This window comes from Vipera ursinii (genome assembly GCF_947247035.1).
Source record: "Vipera ursinii genome assembly, chromosome: 3".
Classification (NCBI taxonomy): domain Eukaryota; kingdom Metazoa; phylum Chordata; class Lepidosauria; order Squamata; family Viperidae; genus Vipera; species Vipera ursinii.
Genome location: NC_139516.1, coordinates 92,654,575 through 92,677,473, shown reverse-complemented (window position 1 = coordinate 92,677,473; position 22,899 = coordinate 92,654,575). Strand labels below are relative to the sequence as shown.

General features: G+C 37.0%; 1 protein-coding gene across 2 annotated transcripts in view; it reads left to right on the top strand.

Moving 5' to 3' along the window:
• The window catches only part of NR5A2 (nuclear receptor subfamily 5 group A member 2), a gene marked incomplete at its 5' end in the record, with an annotated part of 118,270 nt that overhangs the window by 85,900 nt on the left and 9,471 nt on the right, over nucleotides 1-22,899 (top strand). For both annotated transcript variants that reach the window (XM_083359480.1, XM_083359481.1), the window contains one exon: nucleotides 1,742-1,889. In XM_083359480.1, coding sequence (XP_083215606.1) covers nucleotides 1,742-1,889 — 148 coding nt within the window. The remainder of the gene's footprint in view (nucleotides 1-1,741; nucleotides 1,890-22,899) is intronic.

The window sequence follows — 22,899 nt, the reverse complement described above, 5'->3', positions numbered from 1 at the left end:
GGGTGTAACAATATCATAGCTTATGCTGCAAGTCTTGATATTGTAGCTAGAACATTAGGAGCTGCTAGTTTGTTTGATCATAGAAGAAGCTTTCTTGGATGAGAAGAGAAAAATTTTCAGTGAAAAACAAAGAAAATCCATTGCCTCTTGAAAAAGCACCTTTGGGACAACCATGACCTGGATGACTGAGAATCTCCGTAGACATCTACCACCTTGAGTTGTTTGTGAAAATAATAATAAAGATGGGATATAAATAAAGCAAGCAAGCAAGAGAGTACAATTGGGCACCTTATCAAGGTACAATCTCTTTCCAATATATTTTCCCAACAAATTGCAAAGAGGAAATTGGTAGCATATACGCCTGCCTTTGCAGCAGTCCTAGATTTGCTAGTTACAGCTGACAAACAGGGTATTAAATGACCATGGTATTTAGGGTCATTTATTTATGCTGGAAATGAACTTGTGAACCTTTATATATTCAAATCTGATTTCATCCATAGTTCATGAGCAAGAACAAGGGAGAAGAAAGGCACCTCAACATAAACTTAACTTAAAACATTGAGTTTGCTTTCATTCCCCACCTAAAGGTGATTATCTTGGTTTTCTAACTTGTGAAAAAAAGACCATACTTTCTATTGTCTTAAGATAAGACAGACAATCACATTGAAGCCAGGTAAATTTAAACAGTAGCTTTGAGAACTGTCATGAAGATAATTTAAACAGACCATCCAAATAAACAAATCTTCTGTTAATATACAATTACTTCTTATTTCTGAAAGTTGAACTCCAGCACATTTGTTACTCATTAAGTTGTAGAAGTTGACTTAAATAAGTCATTCTGCAATAAAATGTTGTAGTTCAAAATACTTCTGTTCACTACCTGGTCATTCAGCTATGCATTCCTCTTAAAAAAACCTCAGTCCTATCTATCCCTACACCTCCCTGCTGATTTTAAAATTGCCAATTCCTTTATTGTTTTTTCCCCACCTTTATTGATTTTTAATATTTAGTCTTGCTTTAGGATACTCTGTACCTTGTTCATACTTTGCTTTTGAGTTGGGATGATATAATCTGGCTACATAAATAATAGTATTCATATCACAGTTTTAAAAATAAATCCCAAATGGTGTACATAAACAAAACAATACATGAACAGATAAAAAGTGCAGTTAAAAAAACACTGTATAACAGTCAAAGGCGTGTATATGTGTATACAGTATGCTTATCTAGAAAGGTCAAGATTTAATTTCAGTCTGCCTCTTGAGAACTGAAAGAGTAGATAACATAGGATGAGATACATGTTTAATTGCTCTTATCCTCACAATAACCTCACAAAAACAAGGCAGATGTTATCTAGATAATATGATCTTTTTTCTGTGAACTGACAATTAAATCCCATTACATTTTGGGAAGACAACTGGATGGATGGATGGATGAATGAACAGAGAGAGAGAGAGAGAGAAAGCTCTCTATATATTGCTGCCTAAATTAGATAAAATATCAGAAACAAAGTACTGAATGTGTGATAATGATTCTCATCAAAATTGAAAGGTGTGGTGCAGAATTCTTCAGACGAGGAACAGATCAGAACTGAAAACTATTTGCAGATGTATATTTTTATCCTCGTCCTCCTTGTGTCTCAGCACTTCACTGGTAAAAGGAATCCATTTACAAATGTATGAACTAAAAAACAATGTACCTGGTTAACTATAGCCAATAAAATTCTGATGCCCTTTTACAGGTGGATTATTCCGTAATCGCATCTCAAGCAGGTACCACCCTCAACAGTCTCATGAGCCATGCACAGGAGCTGGTAGCTAAACTACGATCTCTACAGTTTGACCTACGAGAATTTGTATGTCTCAAATTTTTGGTGCTATTCAGTTTAGGTATGTACCCTTATTATTTGATTTTTTATTTAAATGAAAATAGATTGACTTTATTTTGCTATTTAATCCTTTCCCAACTGTGTACACGGTTCTTTTTATTATTTACAGCTCAGCAAAATATTAGAAACCAATTTTATAAAAGAGCTCAAAACTCTGTCTTTCTTCTTCTCTTTCTCTCCCTTTCCCATTCTCCCCCTCTCACTCTTCCCATCAGCAAGATTACTCTCTGAAAATTGAACAGAATAGGATCATGTCTTTTCCCTTGGACATATATTAGCTCTCAGTGGCAGCATGAGTCAATATATTATGAAGTTTTCCATTATGCAACAGAATGAGATGAGAATAGAATCTCTAAAGAGAGTTCTGGTTCATTCCTTTGTTGATGTTCTATTTCACAGGATTATATAGGAGAGGATGAAATATGCCATTCAACACTCATCCACAGATGAGGCACACTCAAAGCTCATCTACAGATATTTCTAACTGTACTTGAAAATACCTAATGTTAAAATGTTTTTAAGGACACGGTCTTAAAATGACTTGGCTTTCATCTCATTCTTAGTCCATAGCTGAGATCTGATAGTGATCTTTTTCTCACAACCACAGATTTATTTTATGCATGACAATTGTGTTAATAGTGCAGCAGGGACTGGAGTCTGCCCAGCAACTATTGGTTATGTCTGACTACATAACGCTCCTCTCTAACTACTGGTGGCTTCCTTCCATGACTATTTTAGCTTGAGTATCATAAAATATCAGGAACAGGCATGTAATGCATAGTATGCCAATTTCTTTTCTTTTTTAAAAAAAATCTTCTATTTCATAGAAACCATGCTCAGTGTTTGATTGATTTTCCCCAGAAAGTGAAAAATGGACAAAATTGGGTATTGAGCACAGAAAATTTGGTATATACATACTGTCACAATCATGTTTTCAAAATTGATAGCAAGTCAACCTTTCAAGATGTTCTAATATTCCAAATATGCACAGGCTTTCCATTTGTTATGTACAGAACCCAATTGATCTTTCTCTGTAATACTTTAAAGTCCAGATAATATCACAAATCTTCACTGAAAATAATTTTTCCAAAAATGTGTAAACATCCCACACATATAGCATACATTTCTTTTTATATATATATAAATATTTTATTAATTTTCTAGTTTTACATTCATCAGTACTTAACAAACAGCGTGTTCTCTGGGTCAATTAGTAAATCAGTGGTATATATTAACTTCCTCAATCTAGATCAGGCATGTCAAACTTGCGATGTCACGTGACGTCGCGCAACATATTGCAACTTTTTCCCCATTGCTGGCAATGAGGAGGGCGCAGTTTTGTCGTGATGCATCCGGTACGCGGGGCAGCAGTTTAACATGCCTGATCTAGATCCAATACTACACCATCCAGTGCTTCCTCTTTCTCCCAGTGGTATAAACTAGGCAAATACAATTCTTATTGCTGTTAATACATATACAATTGAATATCAACTTCTCTATCACATTTCTCTAATATTACATATAATATCAATAGTGTCAGTTTAAAATATCTTTTCTAACCAAAACATATCTCAATTGCATTTGCACTTAAAATCCATTTGTTCAATCAATATCCTGTTTTTCTCGCTTTTTAAAAATTTTTTGATTTCCCATCAATGTTCAAAGTGTCTCTATCACTTATAGTTTTCTCATAATAAATTATATTTGGGTAACCAAAAGCTTCCCTTGGTCAGTCCCTTTTAGCATTTTCATATTTCCCTTCTCATACCAAAATATAGTATTCTAGTTTAAGATCCTATCTTTCTATTTATAATAATATTTTTATTCCTAACAATTATCTATTTACTTAGCCATGTTCAAACATCTATTTAATAGTATAATATCCAATCTAATGGGTCAAAATCTCTATTTTCTTCAGTCTAGCTTTCTTCCTTTGCCAACTAACTTTCCAAGTCAATGCATTTGAATCATCAAGTAGTTCTTCCTCTATTTTTGTGTATATTGTTTGATTAAAGTATTTTTGGAAGAACGCTCAGCCCATTTATATCCCTCCTTCTCCAATTTTCCACCATTCTCCTAACAGCTTTATCTTCCGTTCGATCAGCTCTTCTTCCTTATCCTCAAATGTGTTCTGAGATCTTGATAAGATATCTTTTCCATTTTTAGTATTATCACTACGTCTTCTAATTCTTCATTTGTCTGAGTCTGTCTGTTGATTCCTTCCTTTAAGTCCTGCATCTTTGGATCTGCTTCCTCTAATTTTCCTTTTATTTTCTGGGTTACTAGTTCCTTCTTTGTAGTCATTTTCTGAATTTGTAGGTTTAGATTAGAAAATTGTTCTTTTATCTACTTTGCATTGTTTTTAGTCTCATCATGAGCTAAGGCAATTGTCTCTTGTATTGATTTCAACATAAAATTTCCTTCTGAGATTCATCAACATTTTCTTGTTGGTATGTCAAGTTGGGGGCTTTGAAGACAGGTGTCAGGGGTGGTTTTTTACCATTTCAGGCTAAGTATGGAACATCTGTTTTGTTTTTGTATGTGGTCTTTATAGTCCAATCTATTTAGTGATTTAAAAAGTTTCAGTCAATTGTCATTTGAACTCCAAATTATCCAGCCAGATCAGCAGTCCATCCTTAAGTCTCCCCTAAACTAATATAAGCAAAATTCAAGTTTTTCTGTCCAATGAAAAACATATCCTTTCTGCCCAGAGAGAAAAAAGCAATTAAAAGTTGTTCATCAATCAAAGGTTTATAATCCAAAGTATTCCATCATCTCAATCAGTAATGCATGTTTCTTCTACAGGGAAATAGCTCCATGACACAGCTCTAAAGATCAGTTAGTATTTGTATTCAAAATCCAGGCAGGTCAGTTTTATAATAGTGTATCATCTCTGCCACATAGATAAGCAACCCAAGAGTTGTTGTTGTTGTTTTTTACTTTTCCCAGCTGCAGTCTTCAAAAGTAAAAGTTTCCAAGGACAACAAAAATCTTATCTGAGTCTGGGCTTCAAGCAAAGTTTCCTTTAAGGATAATAAATTGTAGTGCTGTGGTTCACCACTAGATGCCATTGACACCATCTTCCAGCGTTTTAAATCCAAACTTATATTGCAAGCTTTTCAAGTCTCTTTTCTAAAAATAGTCTCAAAAGCACTTTTAGTCCCACAATTTCAAAGCTATATATTTGTACTGTTTCCAAATTAATCTTGTAATTTTCTCTGTTTTCCCCAAGCAATTAGTTCACCGCTTTTCTTTTCCTGAGGGAATGGGGTGGAAATTCCCCTTCCCTCTCTTGTCAGGGAGGATTCTTTGCTTTGGGCATTTTTTTCCAGGAAAAAGTCTTAAAGTCATAAAGAGAGGATAAAGTTCCATCCACATTGCTCAAAAGTTGCTCATTAGTACTTATTTTCTTCAGTTGTCAGAGCTTATGACTGGCCACACAAATGTAGCTAGTCTTTCCCCCGCCAGATCAAATGGAAGGGCTGCCATCCCTCCGCGATCAACAAGGGTCCTCTCCTTCTTTGTCACCTCTCCAGGGTCTTTCGATCCTTTTTAGGGTCCCCAGTGGGGCAAAATCGAACGTGGAAGATGGAGCCCCATCTTCCTGCATCCATCATGCTGCGACACCTAACCAAAAGCTCCATATGCCAACTTTTTATATTTATAGACAAATCATTGCCCGTTCCCATTCCATTGGTATACCAATGGAATAAATCTGAAGTGCCAGAACCCTCCCACAAGCTCATCCCAACAGTCTCCCTAAAGGTGTTTTCAAAAAGAGCAATGGAAGCAGCAAATGAGAGGGAAAACAAGAAAGAGAGCAATAGAGAAGCAAGACAGTACAGCAAAGGACAGAAATAAGAGAAAGGTGGACAAAAGAGAGGAGCAAGAAATATAGAGCAGCAAATTGATAATAGAAGAGAGAGGCATGACAATAAAAGAACATGAAGGACATATGAGCTGAAGCAAGAGAGATAATCCACAAATTATCCACAGGGTTGGTCAGGTGCGCTACCTTGAGTGCAGGTTCCCAATAAAGTAAGAGAAGCAGGAAACCTCCAGTCATCCTTGAGTTCTGACAGGCAGTTGAAACCAATGGTCCAAAGTTCCACCTTGCCTTATAGGGTTGGAATTATGGAACCACGGAACATCTTGCCCATGGAGGTAAAGTGGGGCCCCACTCTCTGAGCAATGCCAACTGGCATGGTGGCCTAAGAGTGTCATGCAACCTTGGGGAGGGTCCCTTTTTACTTTTCAATTGTTCTTTTTCATTCTGTTTTTAACTTTGTTTATAAGTATGGCTTTTCTATGATGTTATTGTTTTATTTGTAAACCACCAGAGTCATGCAAATGGGATGGCAATATAGAAATTAGATAGATAGATAGATAGATAGATAGATAGATAGATAGATAGATAGATAGATAGATAGATAGATAGATAGATAGATAGTAAGGACAAATGAATGGTATTCTTCTCACCAGCAAGAGATCCATCAATCACGTTCCTTAATTTGTTTCCCATAAAAGCTGCCAGTACAGTGTCACTAACTGATTTTGTTACCAATGCAAAACTGAGTTTAGCTGCTGGGACAGACAAAATTATGCTGGCATATTTTGTGTCACCTCATGAACTGCAGGAAAACAGGTTAAACAGATATTTGGGCATACTCTCAGTCTGAAGAATTGCAGTCTTGTTCTGTTAGTCCTCCCCATTCAGCTTCCGTATATAGAATAGACGTAAGATTTCTCTGTATGCAACATGGGAGCACAGTGGAAAGAAAGCTACACATATTTTCTTTTCAGTATTTAGAGTCTGAAGACGTTGCCTTTGTGCCTTAGATATTTTACGTATTACATACAATTTTGTTTTATAATTTTGCTTTTTATTCTTTCTCTTGGCAAAATGACAGTTTGTTGATATATTTGAAAGCAAGGTAGGATTTAAACAGTTTTTAAAGTAAAAAAAATCCTAAATTAATGTATTTTTAAAGGTATTGATTGATTATATACACCATTTGATTGATTCTTTGTTTAGCACTTGATGATACATAATTAGTATCCATTTTGATGGGTTCTTCCAAAAGAGAGGAAAACCCATGTCAAATGTTGGATGAACATCCGATAGGCATTCTTACAAAACGCCTATATTTGCAAGGTTCTGATGTTCCTTTCTAACCAGCATGCTTCCACTTCATTTTCCCAAAAGCATAGATACCTTCCTGGAACTTCAGACAATGCCTGAGGCTGCTGCTCTGCTTTGCAATGTGTGAAGTTCTTTTTTTTTTAAAGCAATGGCACTGTGGCATACAAAACTGCCATGTTCAAGATTCAGGTTTTATATGTTATATAGGTTTATAGGTTATGCACAAAATAAGTTTATTTGTTTGCTTGCTTGTTTGTTTTGTGCATTAGTATGACAAACAAGGCAACTAAGTTTTATTTGCTGCTGGCCAGGAGGTCTTCCACAGCAAAGCAACTGATGCCAATGATCTATGCAATGCACTTTGTCCTGCTTTAAAAAGTCTAGCCTCAGACTTTTACTTATTTTTAATCCTGCCTGAAATACAATGACAAAACTGCAAAAACTCTGGCTTACACTTCAGACTTTCCTTTTACAACTCATTTTTCCTTGTGGCAAGCATGACCGAATACATTGTCTGTGTTCATATTATAAACCATGGTAGGCAGATTCAGCTGAGATGTTGCTAAACTTACAACTCCCTGCATCCCTCACCATGACCCTTTATGGCTGGGACTGCTGGAAATAAAGTTCAGCAACTTCTGAAAAATCTTGCCTGCCTCTGATTTAGCCAACCCATCTGAAAGTACATGCAATGCTACACTCATAGAAGCATGCTGATGTGTCTATAATCAGTGCTGATTTTTTATTTATTTTTATTTCTACCCTACCTTTATTATTTTAAAAAATAACTCAAGGCGGTAAATGTATCCAACACAACTTCTTCCTCCTATTTTCCCCACAACAACAACCCTATGAGGTGGGTTGGGCTGAGAGAGAGTGACCATCCCAAAGTCACCCAGCTGGTTTTCATGGTAACACAGAACTTGAACTCATGATCTTCTGATTTCTAGACTGGCACCTTAACCACTGGGCTAAACTGGCTATTTAGAGGAGAGCAAGACCATTGCTAGGTATAAAGGAGTCTTCACATTTAATCAGTGGATAAACACAGTGGTTCTATCCTTTGAGTCAATTAACTACTGTGACTGCAAATGCTGGAAGGTAGTGGCAAGTAATCGGATACAAGCAGTGGTGGGATTCGGCCGGTTCGCATCACTTCGGCAGAACCGGTAGCTAATTTTTTGTTGCCCAGGCCCAGAATGGACTTCCAGAAGCAGCATCCACACTGAGAACCCGTTGTTCACATATTTGAATCCCACCATTGGATGCAAGGCGGATCTTGCTAGAATTGTCCCCACTGCTTTCTGCTGGTTTTTCACCTCTCTAAGAATGGAATTAATTTTTCCATTTCAAAGGCAGTGTAATTTCAGTCCAGAGAATTTAGGAATCCTGGAAAATCTGTTGGGTATCTTAATGTTGCATCTATATTGTTAAATATAATACCATATAGATTTGGTATTTAAAAATCTGTTTTGTTAATTATATGCATCAACTTCGTACAATCACAAATCTTTAAAAAAAAATAGAACAAAGTTAAACATCAGCTAATCTTAAAACTCAGAAATGCTGACTCTTTCCAGATGTTGATGACTGGGGAATAAAAACAGTACTGTTATAGAGGAATTATTATTTTCTTATAAATTAACTAGCTGGATAGCGCAACACCACTTGCCATAGTTTTGCATGTAAGATATTTTCACACATGTTAGGCAATGCAGCAGAAATGTCTCAGGAGTTATGTAGCTTGCTCTGTGATGAAATATTTAAAGCAAGTCTTCATACTTCAGTGATATTCTAAACAGCTGAACATCTGAATTATATCTGAAAAATGCTCACATTTATTTTAAGTAATTATTATGTGTTGTCATTTTCATCGGCCACTTCAGGTACGTTCATTCATTTAGAATGAATGTTATTATTCATTGCTCTTATTTTTTTAAACTACCTGGCTTCGTGTTAATTGAGGAACAAAATGTGAATTATAAATACCACTTTGTTCTCTTAGATGTTTATTTTTCTAAAATATAATGTTTTATAAAAGTTAAGCAAAATGAACTGAAAACAATATAAAAAAACAAAGGGGGATAAAACAATAACAATACAAATGTTAAAAATATACTCATAGATAAGCCAAGAATTTTACATGCCAAAATACACCCCTCAAAGCAAGTTTGTCTTATCCACAAATGGGAGTATATGGGGTAAAACTTTTTAAAAGTACCTGTATATCCCCTATATACTTGAGGACAGGGCTTTTTTTGTCATAGAATGCTCAGAACGGAGTTCCGGCACCTTTTTTGGATGGAACCTTGTAGGGTAGGCAAGGTGGGTTGCATGACATGTGTGAGTTCACAATTAGCTTTACAAAAAAAGCACTGCTTGAGGATAATCCCATCTGTGGATAAAAGCAGGCTCTCACATTTTCAACCAAAATATGATGAGAAATATGGATAAGCTAATTGTGAAAAAAAAATGAGGGTCAGCTTATCCACAGATGGATTTATATGCAAATATACATGATATAACTACAGTATTACCTACATTTTGATAGGCACAGAAGGGAAATTCCCTCTCAGGAATGTATCTACCTTGAGTGTGGCATCAGCCATGACTCTAGAGCAGGAGTGCAGGAGTTGGTCTTGCTATCCTAGAAATGCCTTCCACTTTCAGAGGCCTATTCCACTATCTGATATGAGATCCTGTTTGGGAAGTTGGGCTGTAGGGAACAAATAGGGAACAAATGCACAGTCTGAGATGTGTTATCTGAGAAGAATTTGAACCTGTTGATCCCAAGGAAGGGGAAGTGTGCTTGAGGCTGTAAGCACAGCCACCTCTTCATTAGATCCATGTTCCCACCTGGCTCCGTCCTTGTGTGATGGGTGGGTCTTGTTGTCTTAAGGAAATGTTGATTTGCCACTTTCTCAAAAATTCATCATTGGATCCCCAGCATTGGAAAATTCCTGGCCCATCTCCAACTTTCCTTTTCTGTGGATATTTGTTGAGAAGATGGTTTGGTTATAGAGCAAATGAACTAGCTTGATCCTTTCCATTGGATTTCAGGCATGGGCAATTATTGTTCTGAGATTGTATTAATCGTGCTTGTGGATGTCAGATTGGGACAAGAACGATTCATCCTTCCTGGCTCTCCTTGATAGCTTGGTGCCCTTCAATAACACTTATGTAATGTTATTAATCTAAAATGGCTCCAGGGCAGATAGGGGCAGGCTTGTAGTGGTTCTCCTTCCTTCAGGGCTGGTTCCATTTGGTGTTCATGGGGGAGAGGACTTGCCCTCAACCTTGCTGGCTCGAGGCTGGCTCAGGGTTCAATTTTCTCTATAATATTACTATGAGGTGGCCATTGGGTAAGGTCATATATCAGCATAGCTTTTCCCCCAAGACAGGACAGGAGATTTGATGAACTCATCTTCATTTATTATTCTTGATTATCTAAACCATCTATGGTACAATATGTTTTATTATATTTTATGGATATTTTATTGCTATTTGATTTTAATTATTCAGTTATGTCACATGTCAAGCAGACAGCTATATAAATTGGATAAACAAAAAAACCCTAAATCCTGCAAAGTTATTAATAATATCCAACTGCTCTATTTTGAAAAAAATGCTCCAGAATGATATTTTAGCTTGGTGACTAGATGTGAAACATGAGGAAACCAAATAAATTTCTCTCAGATAGCAATTGCCCAGATTCCATATCATGGCTGAAATATCACATGTCAAGAATATACGCATCGAGCAGTTATCTACAATTGATAGCTGAGAAGTGGCATCCCCTAATCCCATGGTGGCGAACCTATGGCACGTGTGCCACAGGTGGCATGCAGAGCCCTCTCTGTGGGCACGCGCACCATCGCCGCAGTCCTAGGCCTTCAGTTGGGTTTTATAAAACCTTTTCACTGTAGGCCTCCGCCGCCATGTGCCCCCCCCCAAAAAAGGTTCAATCAATCAATTTCAACTTCTCGCGGGGGGAAAAAATCTTGCAAAGTTGGAATTGATTGATTGAACTTTTTAGTCCCACCCAGTCTGCCATTGCCACCGCAGCCACGCCCACCCAATGGGCCACACCCACATGGCACCCGACAATACTTAAGTGGGTTTTGGGTTGCAGTTTGGGCACTCGGTCTCTAAACGTTTCGCCATCAAAGCTGGCCTAATCTAATCCAGAACATTTATGACAGCAGTGCACATCCAAAGGGCCTGTGCTACATATAGCCTGCTGGGAAGGCAGAAAGGGCAGATGGTCCTTGATTTACAACCATTCATTTAGCAACTGTTTGAAATCACAAAAACATTCAAAAAATGATTTATGACCAGTCCTTGCACTTACAACCATCATGTCCCCACAAACATGAGATCAATATTCAGACACTTGGCAACAGTCCCAAGGTCATGTGATCACCATTTATGGCCTTTCCAGCTGGTACCTGACAAGCAAAGTTAGTGGAGGGGGAGTTGTATTCACTTAATGACTTCATGATTTATTTAACAACCGCAGTGATTTGTTTAATAGCCAAAGCCAGAAAACTCATAAAATTGGGCAGAACTCACTTAAGAACCACCTTGCTTAGCAACATGAATTCTGTTCCCCACCCATTGTGGTCATAAGTTGGGGATTATCTGTATTAAATATCTGGAGAACAATCATATGACTTAGCCTAATTTAATTTAATTGCATTTTTCCCTTGGCAAACATAAAATTTCAGCTCAAAATTAAGTATTCTTGTGGGGAACAGAGTAAATCAGACCTCACGCAAGTAAAGCGTAGCTCCTTCCTGCTCTTCATTAAAGCAGCTGCATTTCCTTAGGGATCCACAAAGCCCACAAAACGTTGAAGGTGCTTTAAAAAGCAGCATTAACTTCAAAGAGTAGCTTTTTTCCCCCCAGACTTGCACAAAAGCCTGAAAACATTGTGTGCGGTGCTCAAACTCCAACTAAATCATTTCAAAAGCATAGACACCCCTAGGGAATAAATCTGGGAGACACAGTCATTCAGCCACTGCAAACCTCTATAGGTAGTCCTTGACTTACGACCCCCAAATTTCTCTTGTTAAGTGAGACATTTGTTAGGTGAATTTTGCTCCATTTTATAACCTTAAATGAGTCATTGCAGTTGTTAAGTTAGTTAAACGGTTGTGAAGTGAATCTGGCTTCCCCATTGAATTTGCTTGTCAGAAGGTCGCAAAAGGGGATCGCAGAATCCCGGGACACTGGAACCGACATAGAGATGAGTCAGTTGCAGCTGTTATGGTCATAAGTATGAAAAACTCTCATAGGTCACTTTTTTTCACTGCCATTGTAACTTTGAATTGTCACTAAATGAACAAGCCGAGGACCACTTGTAATGTGTTCTTTTAAGCAGTTAAGAAAAAATAAAAACATTTTTCCTTTGCACTGTTCTTGCTTAGGCATGCCTGACCTTTTCTCTTATTAGCTTGTCCTCTTTCCGGCAGCCACAGCCATGTCCGCAGGAATCCAGTCCTTATTTTCTTTTCCCCAAAATTTTCCATTTGTCCTTCTAGCTTTCCTTACTTGAAGTCAGCCTGGATGATTTGTCAGAGGCTGCATTGGAACAGCTTGTAAAGTGAAATGCCAATACAAGGAAAGTTAGACATTTTTTGACCCATGTCCGGTCACTTAATGCTAGGATAGGTAACGGAGTGATGTGTACTGTTTTCTTATCACTGTCAAGACTACAGATAAATGTACTTCATTTAAGAAATGAAGGCTTTATCAATGAGCAAATAATTGCAGAGCAACTATTGATCCATGTCTCACTTAACAAGAGACAACTGGAACTTGTACAGATGATAAACATTTAATCATTATGTATGGTAAACAACAGGCTCTTACTAAACACAGAAAATGTCTCAGTGTTCATATAGCAAAATTTGTTGGTAGTTTGTGCAAACAAATTTAAACCACCATCACCTACACTGTTTGAATACTGTGAATACAGAATTATATCACTTGTTAAATTACACAGTCGAACCAAAGTAGAATGAGATTTTTTTCATCTTTTTTTCCTCTACTTGTCTAAAAAGATGTTGTAATTCTTCTGTGTGGCTTCGTTTTTGAAAGCTTTGCTCATGTTGTTTTTATTCTGAATAGTTTATCCCCTTTTGTGTTTATTCCCATTCCATAATTAGAAAATCTTCTGTCTCTGACTTTAATGATTTCTTCTCAAAACACATTGATTTTTCTGCTATTATAGGATAGTGGGGCTAATCTGGTAAGCTTAATTTTTATTTTGTGGTGGGAAATGGTTCACATAATTATTTACCATAAAGTATTTAAAAGTTATTTTGCTGAGTATATCTTATATAAGTTTTTAATGGCAACAAAGTTGAAACGATGGCAGATTTAAAAATAAATTATGGCAAACTGTGTAACCACAGTTACACAGTCCTGTGTAACCACAGAAAAAGATTTTTACCACATTTTTTTCTAAACTACTACTGCATGACTACATGATATTCTAATCAGAAATGCCATTCTTGCTAGTCATATCTGTTACCCAATGTCAATTCCATTTGTATGTAGATATTTTTTTCATTTAAAATAAATAAATGAATAATATCCCATGAGATCACTGGCAAATTTCCAGTGAATGTTTATTAAAAGAATCCAACACAGTCTTTTGCAAGCGAGGTTTAATTCCTGTTTAACTCCAGGTTTTCAGCCTAACTCTTCACGGGCAGGTTGGTGCATGAAATGACATGTAGGAGAAACACAGAATATTGAAGCATTTTATTAAGCATTTTTAATAGAGCATGGATTACATATGTAAAATTTTAAATACTGTGAATTATAAATAACACATACTTTAGTCTGCTTTAAGTGTTCATTCATTACAAGTAGGAGATATGCAATTCTACTGTGTATTGACTGACATTCTGTATATTTACCTACTAACTGCATGAAAGTCTTGGAAGTCTTGGAAAGCAAACAGTGAATTAGGACAACCGGGAGATAAAATACTGATAGATGAGAAGTTCCACATTTCATTTGTTTAGAAGATTTCTCCACAACATTCACTGGTTTCTAATGACCAACATAGCCACTTATCATCAGATTTTCTCAAGCTTTACCTAGAAATGAAGCTTCTAAAGCCAGAAATCAAGCTCTCGCTTTTAGTACACAGCATACAATATACAAATATGGCAGCAAGTGAGCTTCTAATTTTTGTAACCCAGAGATCAGCTTCCCCTTCTTCCTGTTCACTTGCTGCCAGATCAGAATTAAGAAGGGATCAAATATTCCATATCTGGTTACTCAAACTGGGAGAAGCTCTGTTGACATGTGCCCATGTAGAAAAGCTATGGTGGTTAGAAAATTATGGTTAGTGTTTTCTAATAGCTCCTCAGAGACCTGCAAGCTGCAATGAATGAATGAATGAATGAATGAATGAATGAATGAATGAATGAATGAATGAATGAATTTGGTTGCCTTAAAGATCTTAAAATCTCTTTTAATTTGCACCAGTAATTAAGAGAGAAAAACTTTTGGAATGCCCTTGTCACATATGCCTCACATTTTGTCAGCTTTTGCTTTCTAAAAATCAATACTTTTTGAATTTATTAGGTTTAAATTCTGTTGACTTCAATAGGTCAATTTACACAAAAGGAGAAATAGTAAAATACTGGCAAGTTGAAGACATGACTCATTGATACTTTTGAATGGTCTTGGAAATTTCCTAACAATATACCATGATAAAGCCACAACCCAATAAGTTTTAATATTCACATATTCAAAAATATTCAGACATTTTAATACCAACTAATATAGCTGTAGAACAACGGCTAATGACCCTCTTTTACCGGTCTACTATAGAGAGCGTCCTCTCGTATGGTATTGTGGTTTGGTATGCTTGTCTGACAGCCGTGGATAAGAAAGTATTACAGAGGGTGGTGAGTATAGCACAAGACATTGTGGGCTGTCCCCTGACACCACTGGATGACATCGCCAGGGCTTGTTGCCTTGGAAGAGTGAGGAAAATTCTCAGGGATGACTCACACCCTGGACGGTATCTCTTTACTCTCCTACCATCGGGTAGGAGATATAGGAGTATAGCCAGCCGTACCAACAGGCTGAAAAACAGCTTTTATCTGTGGGCTGTTAGGCTTTTGAATGAGAAATAACTTTTGTGAACTTTTGTGAATTTTATGCAGAATTGACTTGGGAGGCTGGTGTGTGGTGTAGTTGGTTCACATGGTGTAGTAAGATGGAGGGTTTGTTGTCACTGTGTGTTGGGGGGTGGGAGCACAAAGGGAGGCTCAGCTAATCTCAATGTACACATAGTTGTACTTTGACAATAAAGGTTCATTTCATAATTAATATTAATTAATATAACCCCCTGTATGGCTTAAAAGCTGCCATATTAATAAGTCAGAGGCCAAACTCAACGACACAATGAAGATTATAAGCGGATGTATTAACATCACTCCGACTTGCTGGCTTCCTGTTCCGAGCCATATAGCACCACCAGGTTTATGAAGGCAAGTTGCACTAGTGAAAGAATACAGAAAAATTACAAACAACTCACTCCTACCGATGCATGCCAACCTTCCTCATTTATCAATAGGAAAATTCAACTCCAGGAAGCCCCTACTGGCACTTGCACAACATCAGCCCAACAACTTTAACATCGATTCTCAATGGGAAGCCAAATGGGTCACTGAACACCCAGACATAGAAAGACATACACATGGAAAAAAAAGTGCCAGGCTTTGAATTATGTCAGCAATGGATATTCTGAATAGGTGTCAAACCTCAGATGGCATCTGCCTGGATCCTCTGTATAAATGAAGCTTAGTATCCTCCCCTCAATGTGAGTGAGGGGTCCCATGTCAAACTGTAGATCATGTCGTAACCTGAGGGCATATACCAGTCCAATGTCTGATTTTTTTAAAAAATAAATGATGCTGCACTTCAATGGTTAGATGGCCTGGATATTGGTATTTGAACATAGATCTTTTTAACATTTATATTTTATTGTGTTTTATAATCCAGATGAAAGGTTAATGTATATATTGCTAGTCCATATATGGTATACCATATGCTAAATAAATAAATATCAGCGGAACTTGTATGAATGTCCTGTAATTCTCTTTGGCTAATTTAAAGCCACGGAATGTTTACTGAACGTAAATATTCCTCAGTCTTTGCTTCTGGGATTTCTTTACAAGGAAACAAACAAAACCAAATCTTATGTCAAATGTCAAATCTTATATGCTATACCTATCAACAGGAAAAGCATAATATAAAATGAGAAGTAATTCCTAAAGCTGTTAAAACCCTAGTTATGTAAATTTGACTATGCTTTAGTATTCTTGCTTGGAAAAGAGAGGACTAAGGAGGCTAAACACACACAACCTCTTTTTCTAAGGGGTGCAATTTCATTTTTTCCTGGCAATATAGAAAAACATGGTTTAGTTTCCCTTAAAATGATTACACTTTGTGTCTACAGTCTGCAGAACCAAAGGTGGTCCATTGTTGACCAGCTGAAGAGAGCATCACATTCTGAGAATTTCGCTTGTGTAAGATTGTGATGGGGAGGGGGTGTGGAGGAATGGAAATGATGCATGTTGTATGGGTTGCTATAAATCCTGCTTTTTTAAAAAAAATTTGAAAACTGAAGATGCCAAGAAGCCTAGAATCTTCTATATGTATGCAACCACTGAATAATGTTTTTCACTTCATCATTTCTAAAGTTAAAGATCAAATACTTCATTCTAGATTTCTGTTGTTGCTTGCAACAGTGAAGTATAATTAATAATATGATAATATAAAATAAAATTTATTGCTAAAGGGACAAAATCTCCAGCAAAATAATTTGTATAAAGCACAAATGCATAAACCCTAACTATGATCAAAAAGCCAACATGTAGCTAAATAGTGGCTGAAACACAAATTTATATTAGTGTTAAATGAACCGAATGTTAATGGTTTCATATTATGCTAATTAATTATTAGAAGGAGCTTCAATACGTTTTTAGGATTATTGAAATTCTAATTTTAGGATTGGGCATATTTTATTTTTTTAAATAAACTGCTCTGGAGAGTCTTAATCTAGATTACAGCCGTGGTAAGAAATTCTGCTTTTCTACTGCAGAAATCAATTCAGTAGATTTATGTATCCGTAGATTTGCAACCATAGACCTATCTTCTCTGTTGAATCAAAATGTATTTCTTTATATATAAGGCAGATATGTGCCTTCAATTTAAAAAATGATTCTGTCTGTAACATATACTCTAAAGTGCATTGATTAGATTTAAAAAGTACAATTTTTAAGATTTAAATAGTACAATTCAGGTCACAATCAAGTTCTCAGTCAAAGAAAATAAAATAAAATAACCAAAACTCTCCTAATTACCAATAATCTTCATTATTACTAGACTTCATTATTACTTTCATGTTATCCCCAGAGACCACAAAAGAGCCACTTCCCATTTCCCCCCATCCTTATGTCTGGGGATACCATTGAATACTTAGAGTTCTATATCAACTCTAGAGGAACATCAAACCTCATCTACTCATATTGTGTAGTGGGTCCGACACAAGAGAGACGCCAGCCGGTGTGTGAGTTCAGCTCTTTATTGGAAGGGGAAGTGAACTGAGGAATGAGGGCTACCTGGCCTCCTTATATACCTGGCCAGGTAAGCTAACAGCCAATGGGGTTGGCCCTAGGTTTCCCGCCGAAACTGTCCAGGCCAACGCCCCCTGAGGGCTGTTGCTATGCAGATGCCTGCATACATAACAACTCAGTTTTACTGGCTAGGCATATTCCAGCCAGAGAACCAATTCTGCACATACCCAGGCCCCGAGTCATAAACAATTTTAAAGATAATAACCAATACCTTAACTGCACTCAGAAGCCTACTGGAAATCAGTGCAACTCCCAAATCTTGTAGTGGTGTCATGAGCAAACAACCTGTTCCCACTTACTAAATAATAATAATGATAATGATAATGATAATGATGATGATGATGTTGGAAGGGACCTTGGAGGTCATCTAGTCCAACCCCCTGCTCAGGCAGGAAACCCTATACCATTTCAAACAAATGGCTGTCCAGTCTCTTCTTAAAAACTTTCAGTGTTGAAGCATTCACAGCTTCTGGAGGCAGATTGTTCCACTGGTTAATTGTTCTGTCAGGAAGTTTCTCCTTAGTTCTAGGTTGCTTCTCTTCTTGATTAGTTTCCATCCATTGCTTGGACTGTTGTATTCTGGATCAGCAAATTTAGATAGATAAATTCTAGATCAGCTTGTAGGTAAAGACAGGCACATCATGTAGAGTGTATTGCAGTTGTCCTTATATAAGGTTACAAGCCATGAGTGACCATCAAAAAAGTTTTCCAATCCAAGAAAGGCTATAATTGGCATAACCTGTTCATCTAAGCCAAGGCTCTTTTGCTTCACCTGGCCTTGGAACAAGAGTCATGGGTCCCAGAGAATCTCCATATTGTGGACCACCTCTGTTCAGGGAACACAACTCTGCTCAAGAAGAAAGAGTAGTAGAATCCATAACTTTCTGAACCTATAATTACTCCGTCCTGCCCATTTTGCTGGGTGGAAAAAATTATCTTCTAAATGAATGCCTTTAAACAGGACATATTCAGATTCATGAAGAAACATCCAGATCTAAACAAATTTGTAAATTTCAGGAGCATTTAATCCACCAATAATTTCTTCTGATTAATTTAATTTTGCCTTCCTATTTGGGCAGCAAGATATAAAACCATAGCATAGTGAGTTGATTTCTCCTATATAAAGTAGACAAAGTTTGGCAATCTAAACACACACACGCACACACACACAATGAATGATTGTGTTATGTCCTTTGGTGCTATTATGGGCACTCAGTCTGTTAGGACATATTGGGTGATTATAGGCCAGTCTTTTCAGAAAAAGCCATGGGTTTCAAGTTAGCGGTAACCATCTATCAATTCTAGAGATTATGGCATGATTTACAGTCTCAGCATGGTGTATCCTCTGATTTTCTGCCTCCCTATGAAACATTGTGCTTTCCTTTTCTATTGATGTATCAACTATAATAGTTACAAGCAGCTACAGAAAAATCAATAGTGGACTTTCATTACTGAGAACATAAAGTAAGAGGACCAAGCTGTGAGAGTCTTGCTGTTAAATAGTCACTTGACTGCAAGGTACACAATAAATGTCTGTTATTTTGGTGTAAATGAAAGATGTCTGAATTTGAAACATCAACCATCTCCAGTTCTGGAGACAACCAAAGCTAGGTCAGGTTAGCTTAGCTAGCAGTTCTTCCCTGAGTCAAGGAGCAAAACTAATCTGTCTTTCCCACAATGAAACTTAGATTAAAGAGAAAACAAAAAAAGCTAAATAAGAACGGCAGATGGTGTTTTTTCTGTAAATTGTGTTGCAGTCTTTCTGGCCACACTTACCTGGCCTGAACTGGACACTTTAATTGTAGGGAGGCTCACTGATCTCAAAAGGGTGCTTTATTCTAGTAAGAGCAGAGCAATCATCTCAGTCTTGTGTACTTTGACAAGAAAGAGTTAGGAGAAACTAAGTCAAAGATTCATTTTAAAATGTCTTAATGTAAGGGTGGAAATTGCATTTGGCATCAATGCCTTGGGAAAGACTTTGGGAATGCCTTGGGAAAGACTTTGGGCTACCGATGCTCTCTGTGGGTGTTTTATCTATTTTCCATATTTCCTGGTCATGGACTTAATATGTTTTAATACAGTATATTGTGTAGGGAAAGACTGCTTTGTCTCTGTGGTGATTGCTGAATTGCTAATTCTCATCCATGTTTCAGAATTACTCCACACTTATTGAGATTACATTCAAGAACACCTTATCATTCCTAAAGACTTAAAGTAGTTGGAGACACCAGGGAAATTTCTCTTGCTATTTCAGTGTTCAAAGTCAGATAATTCCTTAGGAATCGTTATCTGTATAGACATTTGTTTTTCTATGATTAATATTTTAAAGCGATAACATCACTTCAAGGGGCCACTCTCACCATTAATTTTTAAGTGGAGACTCATTCATAAAATTAAAATGTAAGAATGTGAAGCTCTGTTTTGGGTATTAACCCTGCCCCATAAATCCTTGACAGTGGCATTGTAGCAGTAGTAAAAATAATGTAAAAGGCAACGCAGCACCAAAGACTCTCCAATATGTTACTGTTGCTCAGTCTTTCAGTTGCCTCCAAGATTTTGTGAGCTGATGGACATCATCTTACATGTAGATGCTAAATATAGAAATCTAGGTGTCCTGAACTGGTATTGCTCTGCTAACATCACTCATTTGATGGAAGCAAGAGAAAGATTATATTTTATCTGACAATATCATAAGGAGTGTAGCAGAATTTCTGAATTTGGAATAGGATATGGAAAAAACTGGTTATTTCTAGCTCTTTTTTTTAAATGACTCGTTTTGTTGAACCCAGTCCCAAATAACTCACCATTTAAGTGTCAGCTTTCTGTGGTTAGTCCACATGTTTTGCTGTGTATAGGGCAAATTTATATATTTCCCATGGCAATTAGATACATTTTTAATTTACATAGGCCAAGATCCAAAGGCTTATATGTGTTCTGCACATACTATGAACCTCCTCCAGCCTACAAGCTCCTCGCTGGGGCCCCTTTCTGCTTTAGAAGATTAGACAACCTTCTGCAAAAGCTGTTCATGTATCAGAAGCAAATGGAGTAACAAAATTGGTGACCTTTGTATGCCTTACTTGCACACATGCACACACACAAAAACAAACTCAGTAAACATTCTTTTTGCTCTTAACGTCTGGGTCCGAAGTTATGCAGCTGCATTCCACCCTGCATTTTGCAGTCAGGCCTTTCCAGAAGGCCTAAGCAGCTGAGTGCCAAGCTATGGATTCAACCCACAGCTCGTTTCTTGGCTGCACAGGCCTTCAGGAAAGCCCTGTGACTGAGAAATGCAGGCCTGGCTGCAGAAGAGGCTCCAGAAAAAGAAGTGGGTCGGCAAGGAGGGGCCTGGCTGCAAGGTAAGTGGGTGCAGGGCAGGTGGGGCAGCTCCACATCCCCACCCCTACCCTAGCTTCAATTTTAGGTCTGTGCCTTGCCCCAAAACTAGGGCTTATTTTTGGGATAGGGCTTATATTAGGCCCACCCGCAAAATGAAGCTAAGGCTTATTGTTGGTGTAGGCCTTACTTTCTGGGAAACACAGTACTTGGTGTTAATGGCTTCTTTAGGCTATCAAGACAATAGCTGAATTCTTCTCCTTGTAGCTATTTGCTTAGAATGAAAATGATAGTCAATTCCCAAATTGCTTTTCCTTTTTTTTTGCTTATAGGCTTATTCCTTCAAGGAAGAGGAACCACATAATTCCTGAAGCATAATCATTGTTGGCTTAATGCAAACTGGGGTTACAAATAATGAAACATTTTCTTCCAATTCTGTAACAGGATTAAAGGTAGCTTAGGCAATTGATAGATAAAAGACCCTTGTTCTATATGGCTTGTTGAATTTTAGAAGAAACTGAAGCAACAGTAAATGATTTTTTTTAATTTACTGATGTTATGCTTTTTATCACCTTGATATCACTGTAGTGTAATATGGATAGGCTTCCTTTCTTAATCCTCCCAAACGTCTCCAAAGGTTTTTAAAGTATACATGCTGTTTGAAACTGTTTTAAAAACTTTGTGAATGCTTTGACAGGAATGTTTGCTTTCATGACGTCACCTCCTCATCCTCCTCAAAGCAGATCTTAAATGTGGGGAAAGAATTAAAATAATAATTTCCCCAAAAAAAGTGGTCTAGGGGGTACATAAGAGTTTTAAAACAAACCCAAGAAAGAACCAAGAAACCAGCATGCAATTTTCATTTGAGAAAAAAAAATGGATATAAACTTTCCTTTCACTCATTTTGACATGTCCTGCATTCAGCATGTAACACCTGTGGCTTCTCAAATTTGTCTTATGAAACATCTCGTATTGTTTGGTAAAGTCACTAGCAGGGTAAAATTCCCAGGCCCGTAAAATAATTATCTAAGCCAATGTATTTAGCCAAGTTCATAAAAGCTTGAATGCCATAATGATATGCAAATATCATTCTCTTCCCAAGAACCAGAAGAATGCCTTTAAGCTAATATTTATAACAAGAAGTGTTTGACTGAAAACTCTTGTAATTTTTATCATACCGGAGGCTGTTTTCCTCATTCAATTAGCTGAATTTTTCCTGAGGCAAGCCAGACATCTAGTGCCTGCTAAATTCAGAAACTAGAGCTTGTATTTTGGCTTAATATATCCCCACTTGGATCTGCCTATTTAAATTCTCTTTTATGTGAGAATGTCAGTTTATTCATAGTCTGGACTACCTGAACAAACCAAACTTTATATCTTATTCCAAGAGCATAAAAAAAATTGGAGGCAGGGGGAAAGAGAGAGAAAAGGGAAACAAACAAGAGTTCATCAATGAAAATGAAAGGAAAATTGATATTTGGTTTATTTTCCAATCTGCTAAGATAGGAAAAGCTGTTTCTGTGTTCTTCAGTTCCACCCCTCCCCCAATTTAATAGATATAGATTTTATAAACGCACACAGTGTACTAAAAAGAGGCTTTGCTTTAATGTAAGAAAAATGCATCTAGAGAAAAGACTTCAGAAAGTAAATGGAAATCCTTGCATTTCTTCTTAGATATTCATCAGAATAATTCAAAATAATTAAAAGTTACAATTCCAGTTAAAAGTAACTACAGCAGAGGTAAAAAAAAATCAGGATGGCTTTTGCAACTTCACAATCATAGCCATGCCCCTTTTCTTACTGCTGTTCAGTTGCACAATCCAGACAAGCTTCAATGGATGCTCTGAGCCAGGGGTTCCCAA